Source organism: Castor canadensis, chromosome 9 (assembly GCF_047511655.1).
Source record: "Castor canadensis chromosome 9, mCasCan1.hap1v2, whole genome shotgun sequence".
NCBI lineage: Eukaryota > Metazoa > Chordata > Mammalia > Rodentia > Castoridae > Castor > Castor canadensis.
This window is the reverse complement of record NC_133394.1, coordinates 45,803,499-45,823,940: the sequence shown is the minus strand read 5'-3', so window position 1 is coordinate 45,823,940 and position 20,442 is coordinate 45,803,499. Positions and strand designations below refer to the sequence as shown.

Genomic DNA, 20,442 nt, shown 5'->3' with positions numbered 1-20,442 from the left:
AAGAGTTACTGGGGCATATTTTCAAGACTTATATTCCAATAAATTAGAAGAAACTGATAAATTTCTACACATAAAATTGTAGAAATTGAACAAAGAAAATATAAGCAACTTAAACAGATCTATTATAAGTAATGAGAATGAAATAGTAATAAGAGTCCTCCAACGAAGAAAGCCCAGGACCAGACAGATTCACTGCTGAATTCTACCAGATTTTTAAAGAACTAACCCAAATGTTCCTCAAACTACTCCATAAAATAAAAAAGAAAGGGAGCAAATTCTAACTAACTCATTCTTTGAAGCCTTATCTACAAAAGCAGATAAGGATACAACAAAAAAAGAAAAATGTAGACCAATTTCCTTGATAAGCATAGATTTTAAAAATTCTCAACAAAATACTTGCGAACCAAACTCAACAACATGTTAAAAAGATCATAAACCATGATCAAGTTGGTTTCATTGCAGGAATACAAGGATGGTTTGACATATGCAAGTCAATACATATATGATACAGCACATAAACAGAATAATGGACAAAAATCAACATCTCTTCATGATAAAAGCCCTGAAGAAATTAGGAATGGAGGGATCCTCCCTCAACATAATAAAGGTTATATATCACAAACTTATATCCAACATTATTCTGAATGGGGAAAAACTGAAAGCACTTCCTCTTAAATCAGGAATGAGACAAGCTTCCACTCCCTTCATTATTATTCAATATAGTGCTTGAATTCTTAGCCAGGACACTTACACAGCAAGACTCACAGTTCTCTGCTTCTTTCTGATATTTCTTACTTGTGAACATAAATTTATATTTTTTGTTCTCTTATGCCTATGAATCAGCAAATCTAATAAATAGAAAGAGAAAATAATTCAGCACCTAAGGAAACAGTAACAAGTGGTCTAGTGCCTCCCACAATATTATAATAACTTTTTAAGTCAGCTAACAATTAAAAATAAAAATAACAACAGGAAGTCACACAGAGTGCTCACTATGGGCTAAACACAGTGATAATTACATTATTCTTTTTCTTTTTAGACTAAATTTTGCCACAATGCCCAGGCTGGCCTCCAATGCCAGCCTACCAAATGCTGGAATTACAGATTACAAGTGTGTGCTGCCACACTGAGCAATTTCTTTCAATTCTCCCAATTCTAAATTTTAACTCTAAATAAAGTGACTTCAAAAGGGGTGTTCCATGGATATCTAAATCCAGGCATAGAAACTGTTAGTAACTTGCTGAAGGCCACAGGTTAGGGAGGTATGGGGTAGATTCTGGTCCAGGTTTGTCTGACTTGGGATCCTGTTCCTAAGCACTGTGAAACTGAAGCCAGTCCAGGTTTGAAGTAAGTGCTTATTTCATTGGATTTAATTAATTTTCATTTTAATTCCAAATCAGCTCATTTTTACTCATTTCAGACTAAAAATTTCAGAGTCCCCTGGATAACTATTTTAACTTTTTCATTTTTCAACTAAATTTTTCCTTCTCTGTCCCATTTTCTTCCATGATCCCATTATGCTAAAACCTACACCGTCTTCAACCTCTTGGTGCCTTTCCTGCTCTGACAGTCTCAATCAAGGCCATGGCTTTAATATCCATTTACATCAGATGGCCTGAAATCCCTTCATTTCCATTCTCCTCCTGTAGATCAAACTTCCCAGGAAATCTCACCTTTGAATGCACGACAAGCACTTAAAATGCAATTCACCATATCTATTCTTCTCCTCACTAAAAACAAAAACAAAACCTGTCTTTACTTACTAGTGGATAATTGCATAGCTCCCTATCGTGAGAGGCAGCAGAGAAACTAGCAGTCATCTCCACAATACCCTCTTCCTCTCCTCCCACACCAAGGGGTCTAAAATAGGCCCTTAATCTGTCCCAAAACAGTTCCATCACCCATACCACCACTTCTCTAGTCCCAGGCAACTCTTCTTTCCCAGTCCTCTCTTCTTTAAAGACCATCATAGCTGCAGGCTCCAAACAGTTTGACTTGCAACCCCACCCCCACCCCCTGCCTGCCATTGTTGCTCACTAGGCTTCATTGGGTCACATTTTCAGAATCCAAAACAGAACTTCTTTTTGTTGTTGTTGTTGGCAGTATTGGGGTTTGAACTCAGGGCCTCATGCTTGCTAGGGCAGGTGCTCTTACCACTTGATCCACTCCACCAGCCCCAAAACAGAACCTTGGTTTACCCATTGGACACACAAAAATCTGCTGAGCAAATAAGTGAGTGAGTGGCTACTTCTAATCGTTTTCTCTGGTTTGTTTTATTTAGTGTCATGATCTTATATTTTAGCTTTGTTTTATGGTTATTGTTTCCTGATGGTTTCACCTAGAATCTTAGTGGTTGTAGAATGTGTGCTGGTGCTGTGAGATCTGAGGGGAAGGGAGACTGAAGTGGCACTATTGTAACTACTTACTGCTGCACTACCTTAAGTTGTCATTTTAACTCAGGCAAGAGAAAAGGAATGGCTGCCATCTTTTGTCAAGTGCTTTTCTCCCTACAAGTCTTACATGAGTGCAAATGTACTGTCTTAAAAAATACAATAATAGTGGGCTTGAATAAGCTTGCGAAGTGATGCATAAATAGTGTATCTCCCGAAGTTTTTAGATTTGATGATGTTTTTGCTTTAGTTCATTCAAATTTGAAAAAAAAAATGACGAGTATTTAGCCTTTCCCTACCATATGTCCTCAAATAAATGAAAATTAAGACAAAATTTAATTGTATTAATTAAAAAGTTGAAAAATTGCCTTATTTTATTACAAATGAAAATATTTTGTCTTTTCAGATGTGGTGTGTGTGGGTGTTTAGTAAACTAGTAATTTCAAAGACATCAGTTCAAGAGAGAGAGAATGAAGACTGGAGAAAATTTATTTCCTTTAACTTGGAGTGTGGAGACACAAGAATCCTCTTGCTAATTTGACCCAATAGACTGAATTTCAGAGTCAAAAACATAACACCTGTAATTTTAGCACTCAGGAGAGGGGCAGGAGAACTGTGAGTTTCAGGCCAGCCTACACTAAAGGAGACCCTCTCTCAAATAATCATAATCGCCACAATCATGATGATGACAGTTATGGCAACACAGATGTCTTGACTTTCTTATTCCCTGTCAAACGCAAGCACCTGTATTCACACAAACTTCAGGGTGTTTGTATATGACAACTAGTAATGGTCCCAACTTAAAAAATTAGAAACTTATTAAGAACGAACCACATGTTCTTTCTTAATAAAATATGTTTGAGGGATAGAATCCTGAAGATTAAAAATGTTTTTGGAATCTGTGATCATGGATCCCATTTTATATACAGTGTGTGTGTGTGTGTGTGTGTGTGAGAGAGAGAGAGAGAGAGAGAGAGAGAGAGAGAGAGAGAGAAAAGAGAACAGAAGAGAAAAGAATGTTTTGTTTTGGCTTCAGGAGCCAAGAATGCCTCCATGGCCATATGGACACGATGATTCAGGGTCATGCTGCCTAGCTGTGTAGGCTTTCATCTTCTGCAGAGTCTAATTCAAGTTATTTGTGACAATGGGTTAGGGCCAATGGAGAAAAAGTTATTAAAAGCTGTACCTGAAAAGAAAGATATTTATCATTGCAAATACTGAGTGCCAGCACCCCAAAATTTGGCAAGTGTAATGAATGTAATATAATCTTGCAACTGGCATTAATAGTTGTGGTCTGTAGAAAAATTTAAAGGCTAATAAAAAATAATAGGCTAATCATGTTTGAGATACAACTAGGGAGGCCTTTCAAAGTAAAACTTCCAGAATTAAAAGTAATAAAAAAGAGTGTTTATTATAACACCAGCAAATGGAATCACTAAAAATAGAAATACATTTTCACTAAAATATGATATCAAGAACTCCAAATGAGAACATGCTATTTGCCTGTCTTGCTATTAAAATAAGATACAAAAGGGAAAGTGTTTATGAAAGGTCTGAAATAGAAGAAATTCCAAGAACAAGTGAAAGAATGTAGAGATGGATAAGAAAAATGAATCAAAGATATCACCAAACATATTTCAGAAACTATATTTTAAGTCTTAGACGTGTTAAAAATTGTGTTTTGTTAAAGAACAGCTTAAGGGAATGGGAGTTGAATGAAGTCTGGATTATAGACAAGACTTCTCAGTGCCCTTCAAATCCTTTACTACTTAGAAGCCCAGGTTTTATGGGATGCTTTTAGTATGCTAGCATCAGATCACCTAAACCCACAGAAAACTGATGGCTTTTAAACCAAAGGCCAGGCTCCTGTGGGATGTAAGAGGGTTTTGTACTTCCCTAGTGGAATCACACAGTATAAAAAGAATTAATGAGAAACTGAAATATGTTGAGGATAATTTGGAAAGAAAATGTTCAGACCAAATGACCAGGGGCTTACGGCTCTACCATCATGGTTTTCCTACTTTTAATTTCCCCATATCTAAAATGAGAAAAATCATTGCTGATCTAAATAAAACTAAAGATTGAATGATATTAAGTGAAAAATTAAAATGAGTCTGAATGCACAATATCATTGGGCTGTATTTTTGTGACACCTGAAATCTGTTCCAATGAGACTGAGCTCTCCTACACCCATACTCCTTTTTTTCTTTTTCTTTTTTCTTTTTATGGTACTGGGGCTTGAACTCAGGGCCTACACCTTGAGCCACTCCACCACCCCTATTTTTGTGAAGGGTTTTTTGAGATAGGGTCTCGCAAACTATTTCCCCAGGGCTGGCTTCAAACCGCCATCCTCCTGATCTCTGCCTCCTGAGTAGCTAGGATTACAGGTGTGAGCCACCAGCGCCCAGCCCCCAAACTTCTTGAGGAGTCTCATGAATGACAGCTTCTAGTTCTTCCCTTTTCTTAGAAAATGACATTTTCTAAAGGATGGGAACTTTACTTCACTCATCCTCCAAAATTTTGCTTAGTTTCTGCGATCTGGACATGCTACATATTCTAGAATGCAGTTTTGGGTTTTTTTGCTTATTTGTTTATCATTCATTGTGGTGTGAGGACAGGATCCAGGGTCTTGTGCACACCAAGCAACACTCTAACACTGAGCACACCCAAAGTTCCATATGTTGTACTTTATTTTATTTTTTTCTTTTTGAGACATTATAATGTAGCCAAGACTGGCCCCAACTTGTCCGAGGTCCTCCTGTCTCAGCCTGTAAGTGTGGGGATTATAAGCATGTACAACCATGCCCAGACTTTTTTCTTTTTCTTTTTAATTTGGAAAAAATATGTAACACAAACCAATTTTCTTTGTAAAAAAGAAAACACATAGTTTTAAGGTAACTTTTCTTTAATACAGTGGCCATTATGATTTTAATGACATTATACTTAGAGGATATAATAGAGACTGAAAAGAAAAATACTTTCACAAAAGAACTAAAACTTCCATTTTTTGAAGAGAAAAGTAAAAGGGGGGAGGTGGGGGGCCAAATTTCAGTTGAGGTGATAGCAAAGTTCCTTTCCCATTTTGAACATTTTGCAAAGCATTATAGTTCATAAAAGTATGAGGTGAAAAATTTCTACCTTAAACCTTTTGCATAAATTCTAATTCAGGAGAATGGGTTTATTTGGACCTTAACAGGGTATGGGCTAAAAGAAAAAGGAATTTTAAATTTATTCTTTGAGCTCTGGAGGAAAGCTAGCCCTATTACAGGAACTATGAGAAGGAATGCTGCCTGGGATGAATGGGCAAGTAAAGGAAGCATCCTATCTTAGTTTGCCATCAATAAGGACAGAGTAAATGAAGAGGATGTATGCCACACCAAATACAGCGTCTGGCAGTCAGTATGGCCCCTTACATTATTCTCATAGTAATATTTATTGTTAGGAGTGATTGGAATACACAACAAAGCCAATTCTTACACGTAAAGAGTATACATGCACATCTTCAGCTTCCAATCGAGTACTGCAAGGTGTTACACAAAATCCCAAAACTATAAAGAAGTCTGAAAAAAAAAAATCTGTTCCCAAGAAGTTAACCATCTTGGAGAAATTTTAGATATACATTAATAAAAAGCCAGAGATAAACAAATGTCAACTGGCAAAATGTCACCAAAAACTGCCTCAGGTATTTAAAGGAACTCATGATTGAATATTTTACAGTTTTTCCAAATGTAATTTCTGAAGTAAGAATGTAGAATTGGAACAATTTTTTAAGTCATGTCCCTGAGTCTTCTAGGTTATAAAAGTTTCAAGCAAAAGCCCACACAGATGGAAACCACTCCAGCAGCACAGGTAGCACTGTTTGCACTGACTTTGTGAAAGTGCCTGGGCTTTTAGAAAGCAAGCAGCCACCCTCAAAGTAGTTACATTCCTCTACTAACTCAAATGTGATTTGCAGCCCTGTTCTCCCACCGTGGTAGGTTGCACTGAGGTCCTGATGAGATCCTGCCACTGGATCCGGGAGACTAAAGAACCAAGTCCGAGAGCTACACAGTCAGAGGTTATTCTTAAAATCACATTGACAACTGGCTCCTAGGAACCACATCACTAGCACTGAAGACAGAAAGGTAAATAAGCATTTGCTCATTGTTATAATAACAATTACATAAGTCCATTTAAAGTGTGTAAATCGATTCTGATGATATTCTGGACACACTGCCTACCAAAACTGGAATTGTGTCATTTTGACAAATGTCAAAGACTCTGCCTAGCCTAACATTAGTCAGGCTTCTAAACCTTCTCCTAGGCCCATCTGGGCACTTTGTATAAAATCCAATGTTAGCAAAAAACCTCTGCTAAGTCAGTTTAGTCAGAACCCCTGTGCTCCTTATCTGATCAGCCTCCATATCTGACCAGGGTCCTCACCCCCCAGTGTCTGATTACCCTGGCCTGCCTGTAAGTGAGAATCATGTCAGTCAGTTTGGCCAGAACACCCCTGATCCCTGAGGTTTCCTCTTGACAATTGTCCACCCATGTCCTCACAATGCTTGTTGATCATAAATCCTCAGAATCAAGGCCAGTCTCTCTCTTCCATTGCAGAAGCTGGCTGCAGTCATGCCTGCACCTACCGTACTTTCTGCGATGGTCCTGAATAAAGTCTTCCTTGTCTTTCACAAGACTCACTCAGTAACATCTCCTTTAATGCATGTGGAGGTAAATTGTCACCTGTATCTCATAACTGATGTGAAAAATGCAGAAAAATCCATAAATGTGTTCTTTCCCATAATTTTCTCCAAAAAATTTACTGAGTATTTATTCCTTAGAACTTTTTGGAGTTTTGGTATACCTTCTTATTTTAAAAATAGTGTTAGTAGTCCATTTCCAAATAACTCTGATGTTTGTCAAAGGCAAAGTGCTATGCAGCCTTCAACTTCCCTATAATTTCAATCTACCCTACATTTTAGTGCCTTGAATTAGAAAGATGTAGAAGATGGAGATACAAAATTCAAATTTGAGCTGGGCTTCAGTGGCTCACACCTGTAACCCTAGCTACTCAGGAGGCAGAGATCAGGAGGATCACGGTTCAAAGCCAGCCTGAGCAAATAGTCTGCAAGACCCTATCTCAAAAAAATCCCATCACCAAAAAAAGGGCTGATGGAGTGGCTCAAGGTGTAGGCCCAGAGTTCAAGCCCCAGTACCACAAAAAAAAAAAAAATTCAAATTTGATAACGTACATTCGAGATTCCTACATTCTTTCTGTGATTCTCAAAGGAAGTGACTGTCCAACTACCATGAGTATGTCCCCATCTGACACCAAATGCAATCATGTAAAGAAATCTATAACTTGAAGAAGACAGAACTGAGGGAGTCAAATATCAGGAAAGAGTCACACCGCCCTTAAGTGAACCTAAAACCATTCCTTTCGGGATTTGCTCTCACACAATAATAATCAAAATAATCAACCTGCTTATATAAATTTATGTATTTTCATTTCAATTATTAAATTACAAATTCTCTGTGTAATAATAATTTTGTCAGCTGATAATGATGGCTACTAAAATATAGAAAATAATGTCACAGGTCTTATCAAATGACTTAGGCATTTAGAAAAACATCATAAATGTGATTATTTCACAATATAAAGATCAGCTCAAAGTGATCGGTCAGGATTCCCTACAACATAGATCTTAAACTGAGCTAATAGCATGCACCAAAACAAAGATTATTTTAATCTCTTAATGATGATATAAACCTTTTAAGATCTGTTGTAAGCTAGCATGATTATGACCATAAAGAATAGGCTCATTGATTCTGAAAACAAATTGCCGATAAGGTGGTTTTAGCTTATTCTCCTTGAAACCTTTCCAAAGCATACACATCTGCAATAATCCTTGTGTAACAACTGACATCCTGGCTTTTAACAAGCATTTTCTTTGCAGCAGTTGCCACCTGCCATCTTTTATGACATGACTAGGTTCAACTAGTCATTTGAGAAATGTAACCTTGCTCTTCAGAGATGTTAGTAGCACCGATGTATATGTAAACTTGCTGCCAATATAGGGGACCTCCTGTGACCAATCAAACCCAATCAGCTTTCACATCCATGCTTGGTGAGTGTGCTGTTGATTCAGGCTTGCAGTTAAATTTACACTTAGTGATTCTTTGTATGGTTTTTTTTGTTTCTATTTCATTGATTTCAGCCCTTATTTTAATTATTTCTTTCCTTCTGCTTGTTTTGGGATTTGCTTGTTCTTGTTTTTCTAGGAGTTTGAGCTGCAGTGTTAGGTCATTGATTTGAGATCTTTCTGTCCTTTTAATATATGCACTTATGGCTACAAACTTTCCTCTTAGGACTGCCTTTGCTGAGTCCCATAGGTTCTGGTGTTTTCATTTTCATTAACTTCCAGGAACTTTTTAATTTCCTCTTTTATTTCATCAATGACCCATTCATCATTGAGCAATGTGTTGTTCAGCTTCAAATTGTTTGCATGATTTTTACTGCTGTTTTTGTTGTTGATTTCTAGTTTTGATGCATTGTGGTCAGACAGAATGCATGGGGTTATTTCTGTTTTCTTATATTTGCTGAGGCCTGCTTTGTGCCCTAAGAGATGGTCAATTTTGGAGAAGATTCCATGGGCTGCTGAGAAGAATGTATATTCTGCAGAAGTTGGATGAAACATTCTGTAGACATCAGCTAGGTCCATTTGATCTATGGTGTGATTTAGTTCTAGGATTTCTTTGTTGATTTTTTGTTTGGACGAACTATCTATTGGTGATAGGGGGGTATTAAAGTCTCCCGCTACTACTGTATTGTAGTTTATATATGTTTTTAAGTCCTTCAGAGTATGTTTGATGAAATTGGGTGATTGATGTTGGGTGCATACAAAGAATCAATGAAACAAAAAGCTGATCCTTTGAAAAAATAAATAAGATTGACAGACCCCTGGCAAACCTGACTAAAATGAGGAGAGAAAAAACCCAAATCAGTAAAATCAGAAATGCAAAAGGGGAGATAACAACAAACACCATGGAAATCCAGGAAATCATCAGAGACCACTTTGAGAGCCTATACTCTAATAAATTTGAAAATCTTGAAGAAATAGACAGATTTCTAGAAACTTACAACGACCCAAAACTGAACCAAGAGGATATTAATCACCTGAATAGACCTATAAAACAAAAAGTAATTGAAACTGCTATCAAGAGCCTCCCAAAAAAGAAAAATCCAGGACCTAATGGATTCACTGCTGAATTCTACCAGACATTTAAAGAAGAACTAATACCAAATCTCCTTAAACTGTTCCATGAAATAGAAAGGGAAGGAACACTGCCAAACTCATTTTATGAAGCCAATATTACTCTCATCCCAAAACCAGACAAAAACACCTCCAATTTCCTTAATGAATATCGATGCAAAAATCCTCAATAAAATAATGGCAAACTGAATCCAACAACACATCAGAAAGATCATACACCATGACCAAGTCAGCTTCATCCCAGGGATGCAAGGTTTAACACACACAAATCTATAAATGTAATACAGTATGTCAATAGAAGCAAAGACAAAAACCACTTGACCATCTCAATAGATGCAGAAAAAACCTTTGAAAAGATTGTACCACTTAATGGTAAAAACTCTAAGAAAACTAGGAATAGAAGGAATATACCTCAACATGATAAAGGCTATATATGGCAAACCTACAGCCAACATCATACTTAACGGTGAAAAACTGAAACCATTTCCCCTAAAATCAGGAATGAGAGAAGGATGCCCACTATCCCTACTCCTATTCAACATAGTACTGGAATTTCTAGCCAGAGCAATTAGGCAAGAAGAAGAAATAAAAGGAATACAAATAGGTAAAGAAACTGTCAAATATCCTTATTTGCAGATGATATGATCTTATACCTTAAAGACCCAAAAAACTCTACCCAAAAACTCTTAGTCAACATAAACAGCTACAGTAAGGTGGCAGGATACAAAATCAACTTACAAAAATCATTAGCTTTTCTATGCAGCAACAACAAACAAACTGAGAAGGAATATATGGAAACAATTCCATTCACAATAGCCTCAAAAAAAATCAAATACCTAAGAGTAAATTTAACAAAGGATGTAATGACCTCTACAAGGAGAATTACAAACTCCTGAAGAAAGAGATCGAGGAAGACTACAGAAGATGGAAAGGTCTCCCATGCTCATGGATTAGTAGAATCAACATAGTAAAAATGGCTATACTACCGAAAACAATCTATATGTTTAATGCAATTCCCATCAAAATCCCAATGACTTTCATCACAGAGATTGAAAAATCTACCCTAAAGTTCATTTAGAAACACAAGAGACCATGAATAGCCAAGGCAATACTCAGCAAAAAGAGCAATGCTGGAGGTTTCACAACATCTGATTTCAAACTATATTACAAAGCAATAGCAATAAAAACAGCATGGTACCACCACAGAAACAGACATGAAGACCAGTGGAACAAAATAGAGGACCCGAATATGAATCCACACAACTATACCCAACTCATTTTTGACAAAGTTGCCAAAAATATATGATGGAGAAAAGACAGCCTCTTCAACAAATGTTGCTGGGAAAAGTGGCTGCCCATCTGCAAGAAACTGAAACTAGATCCATGTGTATCACCCTGTACTAGTATCAACTCAAAATGGATCAAGGACCTAAATATCAGACCTGAAACTCTGAAGTTACTACAGGAATGAGCAGAAAACACTCTGGAAGAAATAGGTATAGGCAAAGACTTCCTCAATAGAATCCCAGCAGCCCAGCAACTAAGAGAAAGGAAGAATAAATGGGACTTGATAAAATTAAAAAGCTTCTGCACAACAAAAGAAATGGTCTCTAAACTGAAGAGACCACACAGAGAGTGGGAGAAAGTATTTGCCAGCTACACATCAGACAAAGGACTGATAACCAGAATATAGGGAACTTAAGAAACTAAACTCTCCTAAAACCAATGAACCAATTAAGAAATGGGCAACTGAACTAAACAGAACTTTTTCAAAAGAAGAAACTCAAATGGCCAAAAAACACATGAAAAAATGCTCACCATCTCTAGCCATAAAGGAAACGCAAATTAAAACCACACTAAGATTCCACCTCACCCCTGTTAGAATAGCCATTATCAAAAACACCACCACCAAGTGTAGGCAAGGATGTGGGGAAAAAGGAACCCTAATCCACTGCTGGAAGGAATACAAGCTGGTGCAACCACTCTGGAAAAAAGTTTGGAGACTTCTTAAAAATCTAAACATAGACCTGCCATATGATCCAGCAATCCCATCCTAAGGATATACCCAAAGGAATGTGACACAGGTTAATCCAGAGGCACTTGCACATCCATGTTTATTGCAACACTATTCATAATAGCCAAGTTATGGAAACAACCAAGATGCCCCACTTCTGATGAATGGATCAAGAAAATGTGGTATTTGTACACAACGGAATTTTACTCAGCCATGAAGAAGAATGAAATCTTATTATTTGCAGGTAAATGGATGGAACTAGAGAACATCATTCTGAGCGAGGTCAGCCAGGCTCAGAAGACCAAAAATCATTTGTTCTCCCTCATATGCGGACTTTAGATCTAGGGCAAATGCAGCAATGTGGATGGATCACGTGACAAGGGGTGAGCACATACGGGAGTTGTAGGAATAGGTAGAAAACCCAAAACATGATAGCATTTGATGTCCCCACTCCAGAGGAACTAATTTAGAAACCTTAAAACAACAGAGTTTATCATAAGAAGGGAATCAGGAACCAATGTAAAGATCAGTTAGAGATGAATCAACATGGGTTGTAACACATGGGTACATGAGAGCAATGCTAGGAATCTCTCTGTGCAGCTGTCCTTAACTCAACTAGCAAAAACGCTTTGTCTTCCTTAATATGCTTATGTCTTCTCTTCAACAAAAACTAGTGATAAGAGCAGAACAGGACCTGCCTGGAACTGAGGGGGAGAAGGGGGAGAGGGTGGGGGCGGGGAGCGGGGTGGAGAAATGACCCAAACAATGTATGTACATGTGAAAAAAATGAACAAAAAAATTTAAAAATTAAATAAACACATGTAATTTATATAATATAGATGTACATATTAGTTTTTTGTTTTATGAGGAAAGTTATGTAAGACTTGCCTTGTTTTAAAAATGAAAAATTTGACTTTTTCAGCATTGTGTAAAATTAACTATTGATAATTGACTAGTGAAATTTTTTCAATGCTAAATACTTTATGAAAAAAGAATAAATGAAATCATATGGATGTTTAAAAAAAAAATTACACTTAGTGAGACTTACTGCAACATCCTATGGCATTTTCTCTAAAGCAATGGTTTTCAAAGTGTGGGTCCTGGCCTAACAGCACGGTGTCACCCAAGAACTTGGGAAAAGCAAAAATTCTCAGGTTCTACCCCAGAACATCAAAAACTCTGAGCTGGGCCTAGAAACAACCGCTGCAGAAGATTCTGAGACAAAGTATTGTTTGAGTAAAAAGAAGTTTTCTTGCTATAAATGAAAGTCTTTATCTTTTGATGGTATTGGGGTTTGAACTCAGGACTTCATGCTTGCTAGATAAGCACTCTCTACCACTTGTGCCATTACTGCCCCACCCAAGCCCTTTTTTACTTTACTTTGTTTCTACTTTGCAAAAACTCAAACTTTTGCCTGGGTCCTACCTCCACGTCCCAAATCCCTTTTGCAGGCATGCACCACCACATTGACCCATGGTTTGTTTTTGTTGTTGTTTGCACTGCTAAGGATCAAATCCAAGGCAAGTGTTACAGCACTGAGTGACATGTCCAGCCCTTAACTCTTCATTTGGGAGCAGTGGGTTTTATAGCATCCTTTCCCTCCAAGCATAAGATGCTACTGTACCATATAGAATATGCAAGTTTTCTTGATAGATGGTACCAAATTTTAAATTTTTTCTTTAATAAAGATTCAAGACTAGGAATATTTTCTCTTCATATTTAAATGCTGATGTATTTAACTAAAAGTATGGATTATAAGAAAAAATAAATGTGACTAATTAAAACACTATAATTCTGCAGAAATAAAAATAGATAACGCCCATCATAACTTCAATAGATGTTTCCCCATGATCAAAATCAAAGAAAACTGAGGTAATGCTAAACTTTGCCTTTAGTATTTCCTGGGTCTAGAACTTGTGTCACCTATACAACCAAAGCTATATCTAAATGGTAAATGAATGAAGCAATGGAAGCAATAGATATTTCTACACAAAGGCAAGGTTATCCTAAGAAACGGAGAGAAAGAAACTAAGTTATTTTACCAATATCCCTTGGGATGTGGCCTATGTGATTAGTAGGCTGGAGGAAACCCCCCCAAAATAGAAAGAATGGTTGTGTTTGTTTTGGGTCTTGAGGATTGAACCAAGAGTCTCCTGTATATTGAAGGAATGCATTTTATTAGAAAGGTATACATCTCAATTCCTACAGACATGCATTATAGACATAAAGAATAAAGCTTTGGGCAAAACATTTTCTCTTTCCTTCTACCAGAAAAAAATAGGGGTTTATTTAAAGCATAATTTTGATTAGTTACTATTTAAATTTTTCTTAATTTCATTAAGACCAGGAGTTTCCTTATTATTATGGTCAGAAGGCAATGGGGGTAGAATTTGGTTTCCTTTAATATTTTAGCAAAGCCCCTATTTGGGCTCTGAGATAGCAAAAGTAGTGTGATTCCCACTTTATAGACTTTCCCAGTGGAATACTAATTTTTTGAGAATTTTTTTTAATTTAAGAAGAAAAATACTGTCAGAGCAACACAGAGCTTATATGAATAATTCATATTTCACAGATGTCACCGTCATTCCAAAAATTATCAATTCATATTATTTTTAAATACTTAAAGACAATGATACACTTATATCTGTCAAATGTTCAATTACATTAAAAGAGAGATTAAGATATGCCCAAAAAAGGAATTTAATTGCATGAATTAAGAAAATAATTTGACTAAAATAAATAAGCATTTATAATAAATGTATCTGCCCAGCAGCTAGCTGAACCCATTAAATCAACTTGGCAAAATCATTCAAGTTTGTTTGCTCGTTTGAGAGCAAGTCTGAGGGCAGTACCTGGGACTGGGCGTTGATGTTGGCTCCTTCCTTAACAAGAATCTTGACGACTTCCGCCTGTCCAGCCAAAGATGCTATGTGAAGAGCAGTGTTTCCTTTCTGTTTTGGAGAAACAATAGAAAATGTTACAAGTTTCCAAATTTTGTAGAAATTAAAATAGGCAGGCATTGTCAACTTTGTTGATGTTTCGACTGGTTAAAACTAATCATTTTCTTACGATAGTAGTCCACCTTGTAAGGGATTATTTTTAACCATCAAAAAATTGAGCATCTCACCTAGTGTCCCCTGGACTAATTTTCATAATACTGTCTACTGTTGAGAACACAGAAGACCAAGTTATTTTTTTTCAATAAATTTTTAATTAGGATATATTCATTATATTCATATATATTCATATATTCATTATACAGGGGGGATTTGTAGTGACAATTCTGATTAGACTTATATTGTACATTTTTTACATTGCCTCTATCATCTCTCCCCTTCAGCCCCTCCTCACCCCATACAGGTATATGAAGTCCATCAACCATATACTCTATCTTAATCTTCCTTCACCCTCCCCTCTCCTACTAGTACCCCCCACCCCTCCACACACAAGACTGAGTTCTTAATGAACCAAAACGCTGGGAATGTGTGGTCATGAATGTGTTTATGTGACAAGGGCTCATGGGATTTGGTCTACAACTAAAGCATTCTATTGCAAGAAAACATTGTTTTTAAAACTTTACTGAAACATTGAGTTTTATTTCACCTTGCCAAGAAAGCTAGGGATTTTTAGTGGCTGACACACAGTCTGTACTCACAAGTATGGTTCCAGCAACAAGTGCATGTGGTTGTAGGTCAAATACTTTTAGGAGCAGAAAAATAACTTTCCTATCAATCATAAACATTACCAAAGAGTTCCACCATTTGCTACATCAAAACCTATCACCTGCAACACATATCACCACCAAAAAAGGATGCAAGCATTTTGTGAAAAATAACATGTAGGCCAAGAGATTTAAAAATACTTGTGATAGGATGAAGATAAATAACAAAAAGAATAGAATGAAAAATAAACAGAAATCTGTAGATTCTAAGTTATAAAGTACAAATTCTACTCCTCTCTTGGCTACCAGCTTGTTCGTTAACCACACACTTAGTATTTGTGAGACTCAATTTCCTTCTTTGTAAAGGAGATGTTTTTTTTCTGGAAAACTCTACGACTCTGATCTGAGAGTTAAAGTAAACCTGTATTTTAAGACATCAATAGAGTTTAAAGGAAAAGAAAAATGGAAACAATAATAAATACTCAACTGATCCAAAAGCGGTTGATTTACTGTGAATATGTTCTGTGAGCTACATTCACATGGGTGACTCAAAAGTGGAAAATAGTCTGATCACATGCAAACTGATTTTCTTTGTAGATCTGTTCAACACTTACTCGACGTGCTCAAAAGAAACATTAACACAATGTTTCCTCTTTCTTTATGTTCAGAGTAAGGAACTTATGCCATAATGTGATCTAGTTTTTTTTTTTTTTTTGCAATCTAGTATTTTAACTTATTTGAAATTGCCAGAAAGATGTTTGCTTGTTTATTCTTTAAGTACCCACTGGAATTTCTTTTTATTATACTACAAGCAGGACCAAGTATACTTTGGTAGTTTTGCATGAGGTGTTGAAAATCCAGGCCTTATTTTTAATTTATTCTCAAATTCTTTTCCTGTCCACATTAATCTAATTTCAATTAAACTAATCTCCATTAGACAAATGCCTAGTCTAATGGAGATGCCTCAAGCATCTAACGTCAATCTCTATTTCTCTCACAGTCACTCAAAACCGGGCCTGCAGGCTTGGCTCTGATTGGCCACTGTATGCTTCCAAACGTACCAGTGACATTTTTTAAATGTCTGTTTATGAAGTGTATCTTCAACAAGTTCAAGTATATTTTAGCAAAAGTAGCATCAACAAGGGAGCAGTAGTTTCTAATAATACCTAGTACATTGCGTATATTTCCTTTCTCTCTCTCTCCTCTCTCTCTCTCTCTCTCTCTCTTTCTGCAGTACTTGTATTTAAACTCACAGCCTTCTGCATGCCAGGCAAGTGCTCTACTAGTTGGGCCATGCCCCCAGCCCCTATTGCTTTAGTTATTTGTCAGATAGGATCTTGCATTTTTCCTGAGCCTACCTTGGAACCATGATCCTCCTATCTCCACCTTCAATGTTGCTGAGATTATAAATGCTAACCACCACATCCAGCATGTTTGTTGAGATGGGGATATTGCCCTGCATGGCTTTGAACTGTGATCACCTCAATCTCTGCCTCTCAAGTAGTGGGATTACAGCATGTGCCAGCAGGCCTTGCCCCATGCGTTTCTTCAAAACAAGTCTAAGTTCTTTACAAACAAACATTATACTCATAAAATCTAATCTTACACTTAATAATTCAGCTTATAACCCCAGATCTCTTTTCCAAACCTCAAGCATAATGAATTTATTAAAAGATCTATCAATTTAACTGAAGATGAAAATTATTTGTTCATTTTCCACTGGGAAGTTTATAGTATCAATTTATTTTTGAAATGAATTGACCTTGGGAAAATAGATTCTTTTATATACAGAGGAGTATGTTAATCTAGTCTTCTCTTTGAATCAAAGGAGGAAAGGCAATATATTAGAAACTAGGCTTACAGATTTCTTGAGTCTCATGTCTAAGTCCTTAAATGAAACAACGCAACCTCTGCAAAGCTTAACAGAGTGGGTATCAGTTTTATTCCTGTCTGGTTAAGAATCGTGGTGTCCTAGCAACCTCTGTAATGAATAACTGGGAAAAGAAGCTGTAAGCGCCTTCCTCTGTCTAAGGAAAACAAGTTCTACCAGCACGAGCAGTACCTTAGTGGCAGAATCCACAGAGGACCCTCTTCCCAGCAGCTCCTGAACCAGCCCCACGTGGCCTTCCTTGGCAGCCAGATGGAGGGCGTTGAGGCCATTCTGGGAAAAGAAGAAGGAAGGCTCAGAGTTAGAGGAAAGAGGAGGAAGGCAGGAGTACAGATCTCATTCGCACATGTAAGCCCAAGAACACACAGACTCTGAGCGCTTTCTGTTGTTCCTTTTGCATTCACTTGAATCTCTTCAGTTCAGACAGACTCATTTTCAGTGTTTTTGATGCAGAGAGACAAAAAAGGCAAATATTCATCAGAATATTTGAATTTGGCAACTTCACTTCAAAAAAACTTTTATTTCTTTAAGAAATATCTAAATACTTTTCCAATGGGGGAGAAAAGAGAGTGACTATCATTTATTGTGCTGGATAAAATTAAAAGTCTATCTGGTTTCTGGAATGAATAGAGATTGAACAAATCTTGCTTTTTAACAAATGGGAGAGAAATGTCCCTTTTATAAAGTTAATAAAAAGTCATAGGACAATTTTTAAGGTAACACACCTCTGCAATGACAACACTATTGTTAAAACACATTTCGCACTACGTCATAAATGGCCTTCTTCTTAAAAAATTAAAATTTATCTTATAATCTCTGATGAACTATAATATCTGGTTCCTATCTATCTAAATGCCTGGAAAATTACTTACCATAGCACTGAAAAACCTCATGTAGTCCATATTACCTGTATGACCTACAGATTCAATGCAATCCTTATCAAAATACCAATGGAATTCTTCACAGAAATAAAAAAAAGAAACTCTTAAAATTCATATGTAACTAAAAAAAGCCAAAGCAATCTTACAAAACCAGAGGCATCACACTACTTAACTTCAAAATATATTACAAAGTTATAGTAACCAAATTATCACAATACTGGCATAAAAACAGACACACTTATGGGAAATGTAGAGAGCCCAGAAATACATCAACACATTTACAGTCAACTGACTTCAATAAAGGTGCCAAGAATACACATTTGGGAAAGGACAGCTTTTTCAATAAGCGGTGCTGAAAAAATACAATATCCATACTCAGAAGATCTCTCACCAGCTACAACTCAAAATGGATAAAGACTTCAATAAATATAAGACCTGTAGCTATAAAAATACTAGAAGAAAACACAGGGCAAATGCTTCATGACATTGATCTAGGCAATGATCCTTGGATAAGACCCCAGATGCATAGTAAAAAACCAGAAATAGACAAATGGGATGACATCAAGCTAAAAAAAAAAAAAAAACTTCCGCACAACAAAAATTAAAAATCAACAGAGTGAAGTGACAAGCTACAAAATACAAACTGTACTTCCGGTGAGGAGTTAATACCTGAAATATATGAGGAACTCAATTCAATAGACAAAATGGGCAAACAACCTGTTAAACATATCTCAAAAGAAGACATCCAAATGGCCAGCAGATATATGAAAAAATGCTCAACATCACTAATTATCAGGAAAATGCAAATCAGAACTACAATGAGCTATTACCTCACTACAGTTCGAATAGCTATTATCAACTAGACAAAAATAACAAGTGTTGGTGAAAATGTGGAGAAAAAGGAACCCTTATATCTTCTGAGTGGGAATGTAAATTAGTACCGTCAGAATGGAAAACAGTATGGAGGTTCTTCAAAAACCTTCAGAAGTAGAATCACCAGCAGTCTCACTTCTGAGTGTCTATCCAAAGGCAATGAAATCCATATGCTGAAGAGATACATGCACTCTTGTGCTCATTGTGGTACTATCATAATAACTAGGAAGTCGAAACAATCTAAGTGGTCATCAATAGACGAATAAATAAAGAAAAACAATTTTGTGGCACAGGGGTCTGAACTTAGGGCTTCATGCTTGTGAGGCAGGTACTCTACCACTTAAGCCGTGCCTCTAGCCTTTTTTGATCTGGTTGTTCTGGAATTAGGATCTCACTATTTGCCCAGGCCGGCTTGGACCTCCATCTTCCTATTTTATGCTTCCAGGTGTTGCTGGGATGACAGGCATGCACTACCACACCCAGCGTTTTTATCTTGAGATGAGGTTTCATAAACTTTTTTGCTAGGATTACAGACTTGAGCCACCAGCACCTGGCTTCCATTATCATTTGTAATAGCATGCTACACCTGGAGAATGTTACATTAAGTGAAATACACCAGGCACAGAAATGCAAATACCATCTCACTCATATAAGGAAACTGAAAAAGTTGATTTTATAAAAGTGGAGCATAGAATAACAGTTCCCAGAGGCTGGAGAGAGCAGGGGAGAGGGTAGGATGGAGACAGGTTGGTCAGTGTGTTCAGTACTACAGTTAGACAGGAGAAATAAGTTCCAGTGTTCTATTGCACAGTGGGGTAGTGATAGTTAGCAAGAATGCACTGTGTATTTCAAAATAGCTAGAAGAGAGGATTTTGAATGTTCTTACACAAAGAAATGATAATTGTTTAAGGTGATGTATGTAATTACCTCATTTACTCATTATACAATGTAAGCATACATTGAAACATACTCTTCCCACAAATATGTATTTTGTTGCATCAAATAAAATAAAAAAAGAATAGAATCATATTACTTAGCAAGAAAAAATCATTTTAAATATCATTAAATATATTATTATAACTATATATATTAGACAGACATAAAATTTAAAGACACATCTTCCCATGGGTACAAGAAGAACCAAATATAAATACAAATTGTTCTATGGCATATTTCTTACAGGTAGTCACCATACATCCTTTACTTAGTGATTTGGGTATGGTAATTCAGGCTTTTATGTTTCATTAAAAATAAAATAATATTTGTTCTGTTTCTCATGCACATTTAACTTTAAATAGCTGATGAGGCTGAACTATCAAAACATGCATGTAGGGCTTTGGTACATTTACATGCATAAGTGGTAAGAAATAAAGGAGTTTTGATATTTATTTATATTATTATATTTCTAGAAAATATTACAAATCAGTTGGCAATATAATAAAAATTTGAAAAGATGGAGTTCACTACTTCTGAGTTCAACCA

The 20,442-nt window shown here is 36.4% G+C and overlaps 1 protein-coding gene across 4 annotated transcripts in view; it reads right to left on the bottom strand.

Annotated features, from left to right (window-relative positions):
• Ank2 (ankyrin 2) overlaps positions 1–20,442 on the bottom strand; it is a 230,842-nt gene that overhangs the window by 161,846 nt on the left and 48,554 nt on the right. For all 4 annotated transcript variants that reach the window (XM_074041570.1, XM_074041573.1, XM_074041571.1 and 1 more), the window contains exons 3-4: positions 17,381–17,479; positions 14,510–14,608 (exon numbers count right to left, since the gene is read on the bottom strand). In XM_074041570.1, the coding sequence (XP_073897671.1) occupies positions 14,510–14,608; positions 17,381–17,479 (198 nt within the window). The remainder of the gene's footprint in view (positions 1–14,509; positions 14,609–17,380; positions 17,480–20,442) is intronic.